Below are 19,339 nucleotides of genomic sequence, written 5' to 3' on the forward strand. Positions count from 1 at the left end.
TTGGATACTTGGATTTGGGCGAAATCAATTTTCTGGAAGCATACCGAGTTGGATTGGTGAAAAGATCAGGTATCTGGTGGTTCTCAGGCTACATAAGAACAAGTTGAGTTGTGTGAATGCACCGACCTCCAAATCATGGATGTTGGAGATAATAAGTTAACGGGACCCATCCCTCAATGTTTCCAGAAGTTGGAAGGAATGATGGGAGGCAACTCCAATCTTTATTTTCCCGGTGGGTTCGAGCAGAGTTTGGTTCAGGTAATGAGAGGAGTCCAAGTCGATTACACAACCATAATGCTATACGTTATCAACATGGACCTTTCCAGCAATAATCTGGTTGGGGAAATACCTGAAAACTTGCTACTTCTTTCTGGATTGTTGGGTCTTAACTTGTCAAACAATCACCTCACGGGTCGGATTCCTGATAGATCGGTGATATGAATTCGCTATTTTCTGTCGATCTTTCTGGAAACAATCTTTCGGGTACAATCCCACAGAGTATATCATCATTGACGTTTCTTAGTCATCTGAATTTGTCAAACAACAACTTATCAGGGCGAATTCCAACAGGAAGTCAGCTCCAGACGCTCATTGATCCATCCATTTATGCTGGCAATAGCGAGCTTTGTGGTAGTCCACTATTGGTCAACTGCAATCGTGATCAAGTCCCAGAAAATGGTGGAAATGCTCAGGAAGATGAAGGCGATGATGATTCTGAGAAGATATGGATTTACTCTGCAACTAGCGGTTTCACGACGGGGTTTCTGGGAATTTTGGGGATTCTGGCGCTTAAGGACAGGTGGAGAGTTGCTTTATTTAATTTTATTGGAGGTTGCATTGGCATGAAACTGTGAAACTTAGTACTTGGAATGGTCAATCTTGCAAATTTTGCTTCATGTCTTGAACTTTATGATTCAGTTTTGTATAGCAGATTATTAGGTACACGTGCTACAACAATTCAGTTTCACTTTACATATCAAATGACACATGTCGACTGATTCCATCAATCCATTCTAATTGATTTATTAGTTTGCTAGAGATTATTTTGTATTTATGGTATAAATGGAACCTTTGTATACTTGTAAATCATCAATAGAATTCTCTCATTCAATTATTTTCTATGTACTGCTATATGGTATCATGTCAAAAATTGGCCTGGACGTGCCTCGATCCTCGATTTCTTTGCTTCTTGTGGCAATCGAAACTCACCTACAAATTGACTAGCTACAAGCAACCACTTCCAAAAACACTTAGCATGCTTGAAAGTCGAACGAGTAATCTTTTATCAAGTACTTTAAGAAATTCATAAATAAAACAATTAGCACGCTTGGAAATCAAAAAAGTACTATTTTCACGAAGTCTTTTATGCTATAATATCATGTGTCATTGTAATGTACCATAATGTAGGAAAAATTCATATGTGTTCACATGGGAAGATTAGTTAGCATCAAGTCTCTAATCCACTTTCCTTGTAATCCAATGTTGCAGCATTCCTGTTAACAATCGACAATTACATTTGCGATTATTAAATGCTTCTGTATTAATTTTATATCATTTCCATAACCCTTTTATAATAACTTGATACTATCCAGCCAACTTACTTAATTTTTCACATTAAGCTTTAACTAGTTGCCTTATACATAGTTTAATATCATGGTAATACTATATACATCATATCACAATGATTCGTAAATGGTAAAGATCATTTAGGTCTCATACTCACAATTTTAGCAACTTACTTTACTTTTAGAGTATGGGGTATGGGGCCATTTTGCGTCCTTATTGTCTAAGTGGAGGGCTTTCTACTAGCCAAGTGATTTCAAAAGAATGTTTCATTTGCAAAAAAATGTGTTTGTATAGATAGCCAACGCTTTGGTAAGCATGTATCGTTTCTTTTAATTTTTGTATATTTTAAATGTAGCTCTTTGTTAGGGTGTCAAACCCAACAAATAATATGGATACTATAGACTCCAAATATACTACTTCAATGCACTAAAAAGTAGTACAATGCAAGCAACGTAGATTCCCAGAGATACGAGACAAAAGTCTATACAAATTTGTAAAGAAGTTGAAATGACTCTAGTCTAGTTCTTAATGTTGTCATTTAAATTGATTATAACTTTATATAATTCATGATTGTTATTCTAAGTTGGTACCGTAAGATATTAACACGCTCTGATACCTCTTGCTTGTCAAATTATCTAACCAAAACACGTTTTGACTAAACCTAGCTGGCTAGCTTTACAAATTCAACATAAACACACTCTTAGATTATATTGAAAAATCGCATTAAATATTATACAAGCTTCTCAACAATGTTCATTTCTTCTCATATGCTCGGAAGTGTGAAAAATGTGATATATGTTTTACAATAAGAAAATCTATTGTTTGTTATCGATCATTAACTTTACAGAACGATTAGGTATCCTAAAAGTTAATTAACTACACAAGAATTCAATTCATATGAGTGGTCAATCAAAAATAAACCAAATTCACGGATTTTAGTTAAAACAAGAACATAATCACTCGAATAGAATCATAAATCAAATATCAAGTATACTTCAAATCAAGCTATCAACATGTTTTGAACAAGAACTATATATTAAGGTTTCTTAACCACACATGGTTAAGAGCAAATCAACCAACAAAAAGATGAAATTGGAATTGTTTAATGCTTACAAATGGAAATAAAAATGTTTGCAATGATTTGGTATCTTCAAAAGCTCCAAAAATCGCCTCCAATTGCTCTCAAAACCATTTCCTCCTGTTAAAATAAGGATTTCCTCCTATTTAGCCCCACAAATAACTGCTCACGTGCTTGTCTTAAGACAATGTCTTTTTAGCATGACCATGTGTTTCAGCATGGTCGTGTTTTTTTGCTAAAACTTCAATAATTCTTCAAATCTATCTTTGGTCTAGCTTCACCCCGAGTCATGTCACTCAAATATATGATAAAAATGACAAATATGACCCATGTCAGTATGACACATATCGTGCTTCAAACGTGATCCTTTGCTATAATGAAATGCAACGACTCGGGTTATGTCTTCAAGTTCTCTTCCGTAACACGATCAATCAATCTTCTCTTCATGCTCCAATGCTCCAAGCTCCATCATACAAGCTCCATTCTAGCCTCCGTAACTCCAATGCTCTGCCGCTCCATAAGCCTGCAAAATAAATCAAAAGATAGCAAAGTACCCGACATTCTGAATAAAATATGTAAGTGCCCAAATAGTTAATTAAATACAAGAACTAAGAAGTAAAATGCAATGAAAAGACAGAAATATACATCTAAAATAGGTGCACAAAATGCACCTAACAAACATTCCCAAACTTAGACCTTTCTTGTCCTCAAGAAAGAACGAGAATAAGGCAAAACAAGATTTCTAGATGGCAAAAAGAAACATAAAGCAAAAGGGACTAAAAGACCTTAAATGAGGTAAGAACGAATGCATGCAATAAAAACAATGAAAATAACATATTTACAAAAGAAACTAAGAAAATAAGCTTAACAAAGTTTCAAAAACATAAAAGGATTTTTTTTCGAATTTCATAATTCTACTAGTTCGATCACCAGGGGTACGAAAGTCAATTACCAATTATCCAAACACAAAATGTTGTCCATTTATTGTTCTCTCTTTAAGTAAGTCTCAACATAGTCAAACCTTAGACGTCATCTTTTAAATGACTATCATGGGTCGGGAGTTCAAAGTCAAAGGGTCGTCAGACTTCACACGAAAGTCACTGATTCAGTAGTTTTGAAGATGTAGACAACCCCAGTGCCAAATTACTTTATTTGGGAAGGTATCATATTTCTAAAAAGGGACCCCTTCTCTAAAACTCTCAGTGTACTCCTGGTTGACTCAACCTTTCAATCTATCCCAATCTTTACTATTCATCTCAAGCTTACTCCCAAAGGTACCAATCATTGCATCCTCCCGAGATCTTGTGTTGCTCACGTCTTTAACCTTCAATTTGACTTCTTTGACTTGCTTTGATGAACTTTGTCTTTCGCTTCCTCAAGTTGCTTTTTTTATTTGAGATTGATTTCTTTTTATTTGACTTGCTTTGTTTCTGAATCTCTTTGGTGTAATACTTGGCTTGTGGATTCTTTTTTCTGTTGTCGCTTTATTGGTTCTTGAATCATTTGCTTTTATATATTTTGCTCCGATTAGGTGTAATGGCCAACCAAGTCTTCAATACTTCAGACGCTGTGTGAACAAGTGGATGCAACGAAATCCCCCTTTAAGAGGTCTACCCAAAAGTGATTCTAAAGATGGTTGCTCGGTCTTTTCAAACAAGAGTTGGCATTAAGTATCAAGTTTTAAAGAGCATGGTATTTTCAAAAGTTGTTCCACCCTCCTTTACTCCATAACTCAGAAAATCATCTACCCTCTATTTTTGAATTACCAAACCCATGACGAAGAGGACGCCTTCAGGTCTAGCATTCTGTGTTTGTGTGAGACACATTTAAAGTGAGGAGTTATTTAATTTCTATTTTTTTTAATTTTTTTGTTTGGACTTCAAGGTGGTCAACTACTCGCACCCTTTATGATTTGATGTATCGATTTTCAGAATATATACTAAGAATAAGTTGAAATCAAAATATTTTTGTAAATTTTAGTGATTAAAAATGCGAAATGCAAAGAAATAAAATAAAATAAAAAATGAAAATATTTTTGTAATTTTCTTTGGATGCTTTGAAACGAATTCACCAAAATAATGAAAATAAGAAAAGCAAAATCCTTTTGGATTTTTGAAAAGTTTTTGATGAAATGCATGAGGAAACTAGAACCTAATATACAAAGACCACTCCCCAAGCTTAAGATTAAACATCATCCTCAATGCGAGTGGTGGGATGATGAGGCGAAGATTGATCGCAGGGGTCCAACACTGCAACAACTGCATAAACTCAGAATGAATATTTTGTATTGTTTATGTCAATTGTTGAATGGATGCATTGGTTGTAGATAATCAACATGAATGTCTGCAACAGCTTGGTCAAGGAGATCAAAACGCCTCATGTGCGTGTCGTGGTATTGAGTCGTCCGGCAGGTGTAAATGTAATGGGTGGTCTCTACCGGGGCAACAGAAGTAGACCCCCCTGCAGTGGGAGGAGTAGAGTGAGCAGGGGGAACAAAAGGAGTGGCACAGGTTTCGTCTTCGTGGTCAACGATTATCCGCTTAGGAGGTCGTGGGATGGGCTTAGCAGAAATGTTATTTAGCAATAACCACCGTGTCTGAGTAATGTCCTGCTAGAGTTGGAGGGAACTGAAATCCCCAACAGGAACTCGGAAATGAGTTTTTTTCTGCACCAACCATGTAAGACTACCTTCACTCTCTTTGTGAAAGAAAGATGAGGTTTCAAGGACATTAGACGTGAGGGCATCGGAGCCTTGTGTGATTTTCTCAGAGATTAGGGCGTTTCTCCTCAAAAAGTTCGGCACAAGCAAGGCGAGTAGCGAGATAAGTGACTATCCCGCCACAATGAATGGGGCCGGAATCACTAGTGGAAATCTTGACAAGTTTGAAGGCAAGAAAGGCGCCAAAATGTGGTCTTTTAAGGCCAGTGACCATGCACCAAAGAATTTCTAGCTCCATTTTACTAGTTTTGCTTGTCTTCTTGGGGGAAGACAACATTAGAGATAATTCGGAGGGCCACCCTTAAGACCCGATGAATGATTTGAGAAGCTTTGGCGGATCGGGCCTCCTAAGAATCCAACCCCGTGATTTCCATCCAAAAGTCCTTAGCTTTAAAGAGGGTATTTTTTTTCTCGCATAAATCCTAAATGAGGACCATAAGTATTGTTCGTAGAGATCCCTATAAACCCACTAAGATCGTCTAGCCTCGGAAAAAATTGCAATTGCATGAGGCGGAATGAGTCTTTTGGAATCATCATTGAAATGCAAAGATTGCAAGAATTCAAGAGTTGTGTTTTTAAACGAATCCATAGGTGTTAAAGTTAGGATACTCTCCCACCCGATATTGCTAAATAGCTGAAAGACACCATCATAAACTCCTATTTCTTGGAGAGTAGGAATGTCTACAAACCGTTGATGGGAGTATTCACGGCCCTTTAGGTGATGGTAACGATCACGCTCCTCCAGAGAACGGTGCACAATGGTGATGACACCATACTTGGATTCTCATTCCTCCTTTGGCTTTGGATTATTGTGTTTTGTCATGGTGCTAACAAGCCAAATGTATATGACAGACAAAGTATGATTAAAAGCTAAAGTACAACTAGGCAAAGTATGACCAAAAGCGAAAGCATAACTATTGAGATAGGAATGTATAACTATATGAACCACATGAATAAATTTTCAACAATTCTAATCAAACTATCTTAAAATTCATGCATAAAACTTAAGATATGGAAGGAATGTACCAGTAAAATGCTTGATTTGGTGATGTGTGCTTGACTTTTTCACATCATCTTCGACCTCGATAAGAGTTTGAAATCAATGGTGGAATACATAATTAGAGGTAAAGGCTTCCAATCTTTCTTCCAAAACACCTCCCCAAGCTTCCTCTTGAAACCCTACACAATAATTTTGAAACATAATATAAGAATCAAGTAAAATTTTACAAATCCAATGTTTGGTATTAGTAGATTTTGCTGGTGGTTGGTTGTTGCTTCACATCATTTTGCCTCACAATTTACCGGTTTACATATTCAGCTTTCTTTTATAGCATTATACATTGAAATAAGTGATTAGATTTTTCATGGTAAAATAAACTGATAAAAGAATTATGAAAGTAAAATGCTATAATTGTATTAAAATTTAAAGTACAATGCTATAAGAGAAATAAATAAAAGTATGTAGTTTTCTTTAAGTGTTGATGTAAATGAATTATTATAAAAGATATTGCCTGGGGTAATATAGTCATTTTGTACTATCAGTCAGATGCAAAATCAAACATCAAATTTCAGTCAAAAGTTTACTCAGTTAGAACTTCTAACTCGGTAGCTTTTAACCTAGTCAACTCTAACCCAGTTAGTAACTATCAAACGATCCCTAAGTCTTCTTTTTACATGTTTTTTTAATTTTTACAAATAAATCTGTTTTTTTACAGAAAATTTGTGTTTTACAGAAAAAACAGTTTTTTTCAGGAAATCTGTTTTTTTTTTTTTTGCTAGAATTTGTTTATATTGCTGGAAAATCTGTTTTTTTTTTTTTTACGAAAATTATGTTTTGTTTTCTTACTTTATTTGATTGGTGAAGTGGTAGAGGTCACCGAAGCTATTGTGTCTCGTCAGATGCTTCCCAATCTTGTAATCCTTTACAGAAAAACCATCTAAGTTAAATTCAACGGATACAATAATATCTCGACAAAACTTACGCAGGAATACAAGGTTTTTGACAACATTTGGAGTGTCGAGTATGTCTTTTAGGTGTATGGTTTTGGATGTGTGACGTAATGTGGTGTGACCTGATCCTTGATCCTTGATAACCATTTCCAATAAACACAGACTTACTAGAAGACACACAGGGAGTAGAAATTTTACTTGCGTCCGCAATAAGGTGAGTTGTAGCTCCTGAGTCCACATACCACTTGTTGTCGTTGGGGACAAGAGTCATGACAGAGAAAGTTGCATCAAGTTCAGATGGTTCCAGTAGGTTAACATTTGTGAGGAAGGTCCGTTGTTGTCGATCTGTTAAGTAGGAGTGGCCCGTCCTGGTTGAGTGGGATATGGACAAGGCGGTGGGGAAGCCCACCAAGGAGCAGCCCAAAAGGGTGACAGGAAATTGGACCATGGGGGTAGATTTTGACCAGACCGATTGTTCAAATACAAGGGGGTTGTCGATTTTTTACCAGACAAAGGACCGCGACTGATTTCTGCCTGTTTTGAGAACCATATGGAGAAAATCGTCGATTAGTGTTTCATGGATGAGATTGGCGACTCTTGTTAACAGAATCACGTCATGGCATAGAGCTGGACGGTGGTTCATGATCAACGGTGGCAACAACCTCTGTAGGCGAGTGGTTGGCCTGGGCACGTTGGCGCTAGTTCTCAAGTCGTAGCATGGGGCAAATGGTATCCCATGTAAGTAAGGTTGGTTGATGTAGGCGCCCACAATGTTGAATTCGGAGGTCAGGCCATGAACCAGTTGTACAACAAGACAATTCTCGTTGACTGGGCATTCCACATCGTTAAGTTGACTAGACAAGTCTTTGAGGCGTTGGCAATATGCTTCAAGGGACGTCATGGCTCGATGGGTCATGTTGTTGAATTCGTGCTCTAGGGCTGCAGCCCGAGATCCCTTATTGCTGAGGAAGATGTTTTGAACTTTGGACCAAGTTTCGTATGCAGTGGAGTCTAGTTCAAGTATGTGAGAGAGAGAGAGAGAGAGAGAGAGAGAGAGAGAGAGCCTAACAAACTATAGAGCTAAATATGATACAAATCATGCACAATAATTACATAGAATACAATATAGAAATCTGAAATATATGGCAGGTATATTTCGGCTAATAACGGCAACTTTAACTAAAACCCAAATATTAACTTTCTAGAAGGTATAAAGCATAATTCGTCTCCCAAATATGAACTTTCTAGAAGGTATAAAGCATAATTTGTCTTTAAATCTAGTAAAATAATACTGTTTAGTTGAATTTAATCAATTAATATAAAAATGTTGGTGTTAAAATGACGTAGCATAAACCGAAATTTAATATAAGTATATTATTAAAAAAAACAAACATGTTGTGCATGCCTTACGTAAAGTATATATATTTATTTCTTCAAAAAGATGTTTTTTTACGCGGTAATGTTTGGTGGATAGTGGATACTTTAGACAAAAGCAAAATTTAAATATTATATATTCAGTTTATTGAAAAAAAGAGTATTTATATCTATAATTCTTGACCTCGTCGATGAGGTAGCTGTTCTTGAAGAAACTACAGTCATAGTCATGCGGAAGCCATGGTTATTATTTCTCTTGTTAATTTTTGCAACCGCAAACTTCTGTTTGGGTTGTTTGGAAGAAGAGAGGCAAGCTCTTCTCCAATTCAAACATAGCCTTGCACCCAAACCTTCTGGTGGACTATCATCATGGAAAGGAAACAAGTGTTGTGAGTGGCAAGGCATCGGATGCGATAATGCAACCAAACATGTTACCATGCTTGATCTAGGAAGCAATATTTCCGGTTCTTACATGCAATTAGAGGGAAACGAGTTGAATTCGAATTTGGTTGAGTTGACTCATTTGAGTTACATGGACTTGAGTGGGGTCCATTTTCGCAGCATCCCGATTCCGGACTTCATCGGGTCGATGACACAACTCAGATATCTGTATCTTTATTTCGCGGGATTTTCTGGCATCATTCCTCATGGAATTGGAAATCTGTCGAATCTGCGGGAATTAGATCTTTCTGGAAACCAATTGACAGGTTCGATTCCAACGTCTTTTGGAAACCTGGTGATGCTTCGGACACTAGATTTATCTCTGAACCTGTTAAACGGTCCGATTCCATTCTCCCTCGGCCGACTATCGAATCTAGAAATCTTGTATCTCAATTCCAATTCATTGTCTGAGATTCCTTTATCGATAGGAAACCTCTCACGACTCCAGTTTCTCGATTTATCAAAAAACCTATTACAAATCCCTCTTCCGGATACCATCGGACACCTTTCTAAACTTGAATTTCTCGATATATCCAACACTTCTTTATCGGGTGTAATCACCGAAGCCCATTTCGCCAACACATCAATGTTAAAACACTTGGATGCAAGGTGGAATCATATGTTGAGCTTCACGATTTCACCTGATTGGAACCCTCCTTTCCAGATAAGAAACATTCTACTCGAATCTTGCAAAATCAAATCAGAATTTCCATCATGGATTCGAATGCAACGGAGTCTTGTGATTCTAAACCTTTCTAATACTAGCATTTTTGGAGCTCTTCCAGATTGGCTTCGCGACCTCCCTATCATCATGATCCTTGATCTCTCCCACAACTTTCTCAGTGGTCCATTGACAAACCTTCCATCCAACCAAACAACCGAGTCCTTTACAATTTTTCCCTTTACCGAACGCTTAGTAGGTTATGGGAGAGGATCCTCATTGTTGGTTCTTAGGAACAACCTCTTCAACGGATCGATTCCAGATTCGCTGTGTTATGCTACAAAGATCTATGTTCTAGATCTTTCTAAAAATATGCTATCCGGGACCCTTCCTGATTGTATCGGAGATCTCCCTGAACTGAATTGTATTGTATTAAGCTCCAACCGGCTATCGGGTGTCATTCCAAGCTCTTTAGGCAATCTTGGTTCTTCACTAAATTGGTTACAACTAAACAATAATAGCTTCCATGGCGAACTTCCAGAAACTCTAGCAAATTGCACAGGTTTGGATCTGTTGGATTTGGGTCAAAATCAATTCTCTGGAAGCATTCCAAAATGGTTAGGTGAAAAAGTCATGTTTATAAGAGTTCTCAGGCTACATAAAAACAACTTCACAGGTCCAATTCCTGTAGAGCTGTGTGAAAGCAGCGAACTCCAAATCATGGATCTTGGAGACAACAACTTAACAGGAAAAATCCCTCTCTGTTTCCAGAAGTTGAGTGGAATGACCGGAGGCTACTCCGATATGGATTTTTTAGGCAGATTCGAGCAGAGTTTGACTCAGGTAATGAAAGGAGTTGCACTCGAGTATACAACAAAGATAAAATACATCGTGAACATGGACCTTTCAAGCAATAAACTGGTAGGGGAGATCCCCAAGGAATTGGTACTTCTTGCAGGATTGGTTGGTCTTAACCTCTCAAACAATCACCTCACAGGTCAAATTCCAGATAGAATTGGTGATATGAAATCACTATTCTCTCTTGATCTCTCTGTAAACAGTCTTTCAGGGATGATCCCACAGAGTATGTCTGCATTGACATCTCTTAGCCAGCTGAATTTGTCACACAACAGGTTATCAGGGCAAATTCCAACAGGAAATCAGCTCCAGACGCTCCTTGATCCATCCATATACGCAGCCAATAACCAGCTTTGTGGTAGTCCGCTACCTACCAGTTGCAAACATGATCGAGTCCTGGAAGTTGGAAGAAACACTGAGGAAGATGAAGACGATGATGATTTTGAAAAGATGTGGATTTACGGTGTAACGAGCGGTTTCACAACGGGGTTTATGGGTATTTTGGGAATTTTGGTGCTTAAGAATAGATGGAGACATGCTTTCTTCAATTTTGTGGGAGGTTACATCAGAAAGAAACTGTGAAATAAGAAACAAATTGCAATGATTGATCAAACGTGCAGCGTTTGCTTCATATTTTCAACAACAAAAAGCTAATGGGCCGATGGGACCTTAGCAAATGCAGAAATTTCAAATTTTGTTTATGATATGATTTTGTATAGATGTTTTCTCCTCCTTAACTTTTTGTTGTTCTGGAGTTTGTAGTTTGATTTTGAGTTAGACTGTTTTATCTTGTATGAATATGTCTATCATGTGTTCCATTATCTACAATATGTGGAAACTAGATATTAACCAAAAGCATTTTGCATGTATCATCTATGATACTAACCTTTTTATGCCTTTAACACAGCATTGGTAAATGTAGACATCTAACAGGGGACTTAACTTGATTTAGGGGACATTAGAGGTTGTTATGCAAATATATATATATATATATATATATATATATATATATATCAAAATCAAAAAAGATTTTCACCAGGAGCAGTTAGAACTAGCAAGCCTAAACGAGCTAATCTAACAGTAACAAGTATGAACGGCTAAACAGATCTTCAAATGATACACAACTTGATTGACTTTATTTTGGTGGATGAAAAGAGAGACTACTTGATTTAGTGAAGGCAAAAGATTACGCTAACAATTCATAATAAAATCCTTTAACAAATTAAAAAATACAAAGCAGCAACAATATACAAAACCCTAAATATGAAATCTATTAACAATTAGCAAGTATGCTGATTAATGTATAAGTGATATGCAACAAGTAAGTCAAATTGTTATAAACCCTAACAAATAACAGCTAACAGTTAAATCAATTAATAAAAAACAAAATAGAAGGCAACAACAAAATAGAAAACAAAACACAGATTAATGTACAAGTGGTGAAAATCAAGCCAGCAACAAAATTGAAAATACCTCTTTCGGTTCGTAAACAACAAAATTTAAGCAGCAGCAGAAAATGAGAGCAGCCGGCTTCAGTCCGGCGAGCAGTTAGCCATGAAAGAGAAGCGAAGTGACAAACGAGTGGGCGACTGAGCGATTGCAGCAGCTCACAGCGGGCGACAACTGGGCAGCAGGCAGTGGCAGGACAAAAGTGCAGGGGTGATGGATTTCCGTTTATCAGATTTTTGATTTTAGGGGGAACCGACTTCCAGTTAATAAAAAAGAGTAGCCGTGGCCCGTGGGGCATATCGATTATTTAAGTTGGAGTTTACAAATGCTAAATGTCATGTAGCCCAAAAGAGTGGGACAACCAGATTAATTAAGTTAGAGTTTACAAATAGGTAAATGTGATGTAGCCCAACCCATTTGTTCTAAAAGTCCACTAAAATTTTTTATTTTCATCTAAAGAGAATGAAGTCTATTTTTGGTATTTTAAAACACCATTTTGTAAAAAACAACAAGGTAAGTCTGTTGCTTTTAGTCCACCTAGGCGAAACAAATGTCAAACGTTGGAAGGAAATTGTAATATAAACTAGTGGTGAATCTAAAACAAAAAATAAAGTGGTTTTCAAATTAAGTGAAGTCAATAAAAAAATCAACAATATTTGTGGGGATCGGTTCGGATCGGATCGTATACCTTTAAAATTTTGGACCAATCAGTTCAATCAGTTAAAACCAATCAGGCGCCACCGATTGAAAATTTTAAAAAACCGATTGAAATGTAACTAAAAAAACCATATGGTTTAACGAAAAACTAGTTGGTTATTAGTCCATTGATAAACCGGCGAACAGAGAATGAAAGTCTTTGGCATGTGAGCTTCTTTATATTAGAGCAATTTATTTATTTATTGATATTTTAGGTTCATTAAAACCAGATACGTGCACCTTTTTTTTATTTTACCTTTTTGTGTATTTCTCGATTATTAAAGTTCTTACGATTGACAGAAATGTTTAGTTTTACATTTTTTCTAGGTCATAAAAGCCCTTAAGTTTGATTTCTGGTCCATTAAAGCCCTTAAGTTTGGTAGAAATATTCGATTTTCTGAGTAAATTTGCAAGCAAAAAAAAAAAAAAAAAAAAAAAAAAAAACCTTGCAACTATCCAACATTAATGAATCTAAAATCTACAAAATAATAATTTCATACATTTATGTCAAACTTAAGGGCTTTTATGTTATTATCCCAAACTTTAAAAACAAATAATTTTTCATAAAAACTATAGACGTAAAAAAACACTTTTATCTTATATTTTATTCCAAAAATATTAAAAAAAAACTCAAATATATTTTATTTTTTCTAAAACAAACACCACCTAAATTAGCATAAGAACATAATAGTATAATAATACTACAAATAATAATGACTAATGGTCAAAGATAATATGTGTTTTTTTGTCATATCTTTCTAATATATTATATCATATATTAAAATAATAAAGACATAAGAAAAACAAGAGGTATAATGGGTAGACATATATACGGATATATGTGTGTTATTTCTACGCATGTGAGCCTCAAAAGGGTAAATGTTTGCTTTAAGATAAGTCTATTTATCTTTATATTTATTGGTATATTAAATTTATATTCTCAATTTCTTTATAAGAAATATAAAATAATCCTTATATTAATTTTTTTTCACAGATAGCCCTTATTGCCTTATTGGTATGAAATTTTATCTAATAAAAACGTGTGGTTTTCACTTTTACCTACTAAAATTGTCTAATGGTTATTACTTCCTAGAAGAAAATTATAGAAATGATATTTTCAAAATTATAAAATAATATTTGTAAAATTATCTAGTGTTGTTTATGTTTGAAAAAAAAAAATACAGAAATTGACAACGTATAAAAATATTCAAAAATAATCAAATAAAATCACAAAAATAATCCGTATGTAAAACAGAGATATAAGACAAAGTTACAAAACTGCTCTCTATAATTAAAATATAAAACGGAAAAGTGATAACTTAAAATATTTGGGGTTGATAAAATAATCAAAATAAAAAATTTAGAAAAACTTGCATTTCAAGTTACGAAGCACTTTTTCAATCACGTTGTAGTCGTTATGTTATTTGGAATTTTGGACGTATGTGAGTGACACATTTAACAAGGGTTTTCCAAAGATGATTCTAAGTTTCTAACTAACAAGATTTTGACTTTCATGGATTCCATGTATGGAGCTGTAATTCTTGAGGTAATCATCGATGGAGTCTTCTTGGATAGATTCGAATGAGAATGAGCATAATCATGGGGAAGCTATGGGTTGGTGTGATTTCTCTCTTTTTCGTTTGTGCTACCACAACCCTCTTTTCCGGAGCCAATAGTTGCTTGGAAAACGAAAGGCGAGCTCTTCTCCGATTCAAACACAGCCTTGCATTGGACCCTTTGGATTCTGGTCGAGTATCATCTTGGGATGGAAACAACTGTTGCCACTGGCAACACGTGGCCTGCGACAATGCAACCGGACATATTACCAGGCTTGATCTCAGAATCGATTTTCGTAGCAACAAGTGGCAAGACGAGGGAAAGGAGTTGGATCCGTCTTTGGCTGAGTTGACTCGTTTGACTTATTTGGACTTGAGTGGGATCAAATTTCGCAGCAACCCGATTCCTGAGTTCATCGGATCCATGACACAACTCAGATATCTGAATCTTTCTGATACGGGCTTTTCTGGCATCGTTCCTCATTGGATCGGAAATCTGTCGAATTTGCGTGAACTTAGTCTCAGTGAAAGGGGCTTGGTCATTGATGATTTCAGATGGTTTTGGAGTCTTTTGGCACTCGAGCATCTTGATCTCAGCAGATTGAGCATCGGTGAAGCTCCAAATTTAGACAAGGTACTGTTGCATATGATTCTTTCTTTACGATCTTTACGCCTGTCGGGATGCCAACTCTTTAATTCCCATTTCAGTCACACCCATCTCAATTCAAATATCACGCTTTCCACCATTCAAACACTTGATCTTAGTGGAAATTTGTTTGAAGGCGAGTTCCCTCTGTTTTTACAAAACTTGACGTCTTTACGGGTCCTTGATCTTTCATACAACCTCCTCAATGCTTCAATTCCTGTCATGAACGGCATTCTGGAACTCTATCTTGGGGGAAATAGATTTCCACGTATACAAGATATTGGGATGTGGAGACTCTGCAGGATAAAAGTGTTGGATCTCTGGGATAATAATATGGAAGGGGAACTCACGGGGCCATCAACCGAATGTCCCCAATTTGCTATGGAGAAACTACATCTAAGCAGGAACAGGTGTAGCAGTGAAATCCCGACATCACTACAAAGGCTTACGGCCTTGACAAGCTTGCATCTTGATCACAACCAGTTGACAGGAAGGATCCCTGAATCTCTAGGAAACTTAAAGAGCTTGCAGGAGTTGGATCTTTCCTCCAACAACTTAACAGATTTGATTCCATTTTCCATGAGACAGTTATCGAGACTAGAAATTTTGTATCTTAACTCCAATTCCTTGTTATCGATTCCATCATGGATTGGAAACCTCTCAGAACTACGGTCTCTTGATTTATCCTCAAACTTATTACAAGGGCCTCTTCCGGATACCATCGGACAACTTTCTAAGCTCGTGTTTCTGGATATATCAAACAATTCTTTATCTGGTGTTGTCACAGAAGCCCATTTCGAAAACACATCCATGTTAAAACATTTCGATGCAACTTCAAACCACGGATTGACCTTCAAGATTCCTCCCAATTGGAAGCCTCCTTTCCAAATAAGAAACCTTATGCTCGAATCTTGCAAAATCGAATCAGAGTTTCCACCTTGGATTCAAACACAAAGGAGTATTCGAATTCTCATCCTTTCCAAAACTAGCATTTTCGGACCTCTTCCAGATTGGCTTCACCAGCTCCCGATCTTTCTAATACTCGATCTCTCCCACAACTTTCTCCATGGTCCATTGACAAATCTTCCATTCAACCAAACAACCGAGTCCTCAACTCCTGCTCCGTTCGATTTAAGGTTTGCAAATTATGAAGGTGAACAATTAGGAGTGTTGCTTCTTAAGAACAATCTCTTCAATGGATCGATTCCGGATTCAGTGTGTAACGCTACAGATTTATTTGTTCTCGATCTTTCGAGAAATACACTTTCCGGGTCCATTCCAGATTGCTTGGGAAACCTTTCGCAACTGATGGTCATGATATTAAGTTCCAACCGGCTATCCGGTGTCATTCCGAGCTCTCTAGGCAATCTTGACTCTTCTCTATATTGGATACATCTAAACAACAATAGCTTCCATGGTCAAGTTCCGGAAACTCTAGCAAATTGCACAAGTTTAAATGTGTTGGATTTGGGTGAAAACCGGTTCTCTGGAAGCATACCGAAATGGATTGGTGAAAAGATCACGTCTCTGTCAATTCTCAGACTACATAAGAACAATTTCTCGGGTCTAATTCCTGTAGAGTTATGTAAATGCACAACACTCCAAATCATGGATCTTGGATATAATAACTTAACAGGAAAGATCCCTGGCTGCTTCCAGAACTTTAGTGGAATGATCCAATCAGGTGGCTACAGTATTTATTTTTACAGAGAGTTCGAGCAAAGTTTGATCCAGGGAATGAAAGGAATGCCCCTCGAGTACACAACAACAATGACATACGTCATCAACATGGACCTTTCCAGCAATAAACTAGTTGGGGAAATACCCGAAAACTTGGTACTTCTTGCGGGATTGCTGGGTCTTAACCTGTCCAACAACCACCTCACAGGTCACATTCCAGATAGAATAGGTGATATGCATTCGTTAATGTCTCTTGATCTTTCTAGAAACCAACTTTCAGGGATAATCCCACAGAGTATGTCATTATTGACGTTTCTTAGTCATCTGAATTTGTCACACAACAAATTATCAGGGCGAATTCCAACAGGAAGTCAGCTCCAGACATTCAATAATCCATCCATATATGCAGGCAATAACGAGCTCTGTGGTAAGCCACTGCCGATCAACTGCAACAGTAATCAAGTCCAACTAGAAAATGCAGGAAACGCTCAGGAAGATGAAGACGACGATGAGATGTGGGTTTATGGTGCTACAAGCGGTTTTGCGACCGGGTTTTTGGGAATTTTGGGAATTCTGGCGCTTAACAACAGATGGAGACTTGCTTTGTTTAAATTTGTGGGAGGTTTCATCGGCTGGACAACTTAATTTGTTCTATTTAGATATCTCAAACTTGTTACTATTTAACATTTGAGATTTAAGCCCTCATATTTCGGAGGCCAAAAATCAAAATGTTGTCCCATAAAAAAAAAATTGTATGAAATATTATTAAGTAAATTTGCTACTTCTAAATTCAAAACTTAAAATTGTTGACAAACATAAAATCACTACCATAATATCATGTTTTCAGTCATTAGGTATAAACGAGCAACATTTCAACAAAAAAAAAAAAAAGAGCATGCACATTACTATTTTATAAACATCCTCGTATTTTTAGTAGCAAATTCATTTATTGTAATTTCATAATCAATATTCTAAATATACTTGTTCTTAATCGAAATCAAACCAAGGGGTTTAATCTCTCTTGAGGCATATCACAAATAATGTATAAATAGGTTGAACAACTCCAAAAAACTTCAGTTTTTTTTTTTTTTCACAAGAGTTTGTTGTATCAATGTTAAGATAAGAGAATATGAAAAACATATGGTGTAAAATTCTCATGAATTAATATCCAAATTTTCCTCTAAATACACTTAGGTTTTCCCATCATGTTTGCCCCATTTAGCTTAGGAGAGAAAGCAATCAAGCACAATTGGAAAATTAAAAGAGATAAGAGATACTAACCTTAATAGTAGTCAGTTCAGTGAGTCAACTAGAGGAGGACGAAACGATGACCAATGACTCATCGAGATATCAAGATTCAAGACACTAAAACAGCAATTTTTTTGGCAAAAGAGACGAGCAACATCGGGATCCACCGACACCGCTATTAGGTTTGTTAGGGTTTGATTTGTTCTTTATTTTTCGGTGGGTTTATAAAAATAAAAGCTTTTGCTAGAATTTATAGTAGAAGCAAATTTTTATTTTTCTTCGAATATAAATACTTTCTTTAAGTTTTTGATAAATTTTAGAATTTATGATTAGAGTTTGATTTATTGATTTTCTTTGAGTTTTTTTCATAATTAAAATGATCTCAAGATTGCAACCAAATGTTACATTGTGTATATAAATAACCGACAAATAATTTTGTTTAATGATAACACATTATTATGTATTTTATGAAAATAACAACATCATAACTATAGATTTGTCCCAAAATTCAGAGGCCCCCTAAAATATGAGATCCCATGCGACCGCACCGCCCGCACACCCGTATGGCCGCCACTTGATTTAAACATTTCACTTAAAATTGTGAGGTCTTGGTTTAAAGATTGTAAATACATGTACCGTACTTCAAGTAGGTGATGACATTGCTTGTATTCATGGTCTTGATGAAGTAATGGCGGGTGAATTAGTAGAATTTAAAGAGGATACAATATGCAATTGTGCATCTTCTTTTCTTTCTTGTTCACTGATAGATATTATGTTCAGGCACATTATGTTAGTATAATGTTGTTGTTTAATTTAAACAGTTTATAAATGTTAAAAAAAATTAGGTGCCCAAGTAAAAAATGTTCAAGCTATCCATGCATACCGCTCTTTTGGGATTTGTCTTAATTTCTATAAGTCAAAACCAAGTTAAAGAATTACAAATATAAATCACAATTTTTAAAGATCCACGATGAATATTTTGTTGTTTGATATTGAAAAACAGCAAAATCTGGTTCTGCAACACATAACATTCAATCAAAGCCTTCGAATACCCAATTATAGTACACGATCATTATAGGGATGACATTCAATCAAAGCCTTCGAATACCCAATTATAGTACACGATCATTATAGGGATGCCTCAAAAATTAAAAGTACAACGCTATAACTAGGTACTTTTTCAAAGTAAAGAAATGAAACCTGGTTGTTTTGAGCACTTAGACTGACCAAACCAATCCATGGTATTGACTCACAGTGGCACTTCTAGCATTTTTTTGTTGGGGGCACTTTTCAATTTTTTTCAAAATCATAAAGGGTTTTACAAGTAATATTTGAAATAATTGAAATATTTGTATGTAAAATATTTTAGCCATTAGGGCATGTACCGCCACTCCTCAAGGCCTACATCTGCCACTGC

General features: G+C 36.1%; 2 protein-coding genes and 1 long non-coding RNA gene across 3 annotated transcripts; 2 read left to right on the forward strand and 1 right to left on the reverse strand.

Annotated features, from left to right (window-relative positions):
- The first annotated feature begins 437 nt into the window (after positions 1-437).
- On the forward strand, positions 438-854 carry LOC145030521 (receptor-like protein EIX2). Its single transcript, XM_078978874.1, has one exon. The coding sequence runs from the start codon at positions 438-440 to the stop codon at positions 852-854; it is 417 nt and encodes a 138-aa protein (XP_078835000.1).
- Positions 855-2,526: 1,672 nt separating this feature from the next.
- On the reverse strand, positions 2,527-12,365 carry LOC145028587 (uncharacterized). The gene is made up of 2 exons (XR_013676065.1): positions 12,121-12,365; positions 2,527-6,542 (listed from the first exon to the last, which is right to left on the reverse strand). It is a non-coding gene; the product is annotated as an uncharacterized LOC145028587 (long non-coding RNA).
- On the forward strand, positions 8,857-11,492 carry LOC145028586 (uncharacterized). Its single transcript, XM_078977280.1, has one exon. The coding sequence runs from the start codon at positions 8,917-8,919 to the stop codon at positions 11,227-11,229; it is 2,313 nt and encodes a 770-aa protein (XP_078833406.1). The 5' UTR covers positions 8,857-8,916; the 3' UTR covers positions 11,230-11,492.
- Positions 12,366-19,339: the final 6,974 nt, after the last annotated feature.

This window comes from Lactuca saligna, chromosome 2, assembly GCF_052625555.1.
Source record: "Lactuca saligna cultivar CGN05327 chromosome 2, ASM5262555v1, whole genome shotgun sequence".
NCBI classification, from domain to species: domain Eukaryota; kingdom Viridiplantae; phylum Streptophyta; class Magnoliopsida; order Asterales; family Asteraceae; genus Lactuca; species Lactuca saligna.

Excerpts from the sequence above, each read along its gene's own strand:
- LOC145030521 (XM_078978874.1), top strand. The coding sequence starts at position 438 with ATGAATTCGCTATTTTCTGTCGATCTTTCTGGAAACAATCTTTCGGGT.
- LOC145028586 (XM_078977280.1), top strand. The coding sequence starts at position 8,917 with ATGCGGAAGCCATGGTTATTATTTCTCTTGTTAATTTTTGCAACCGCA.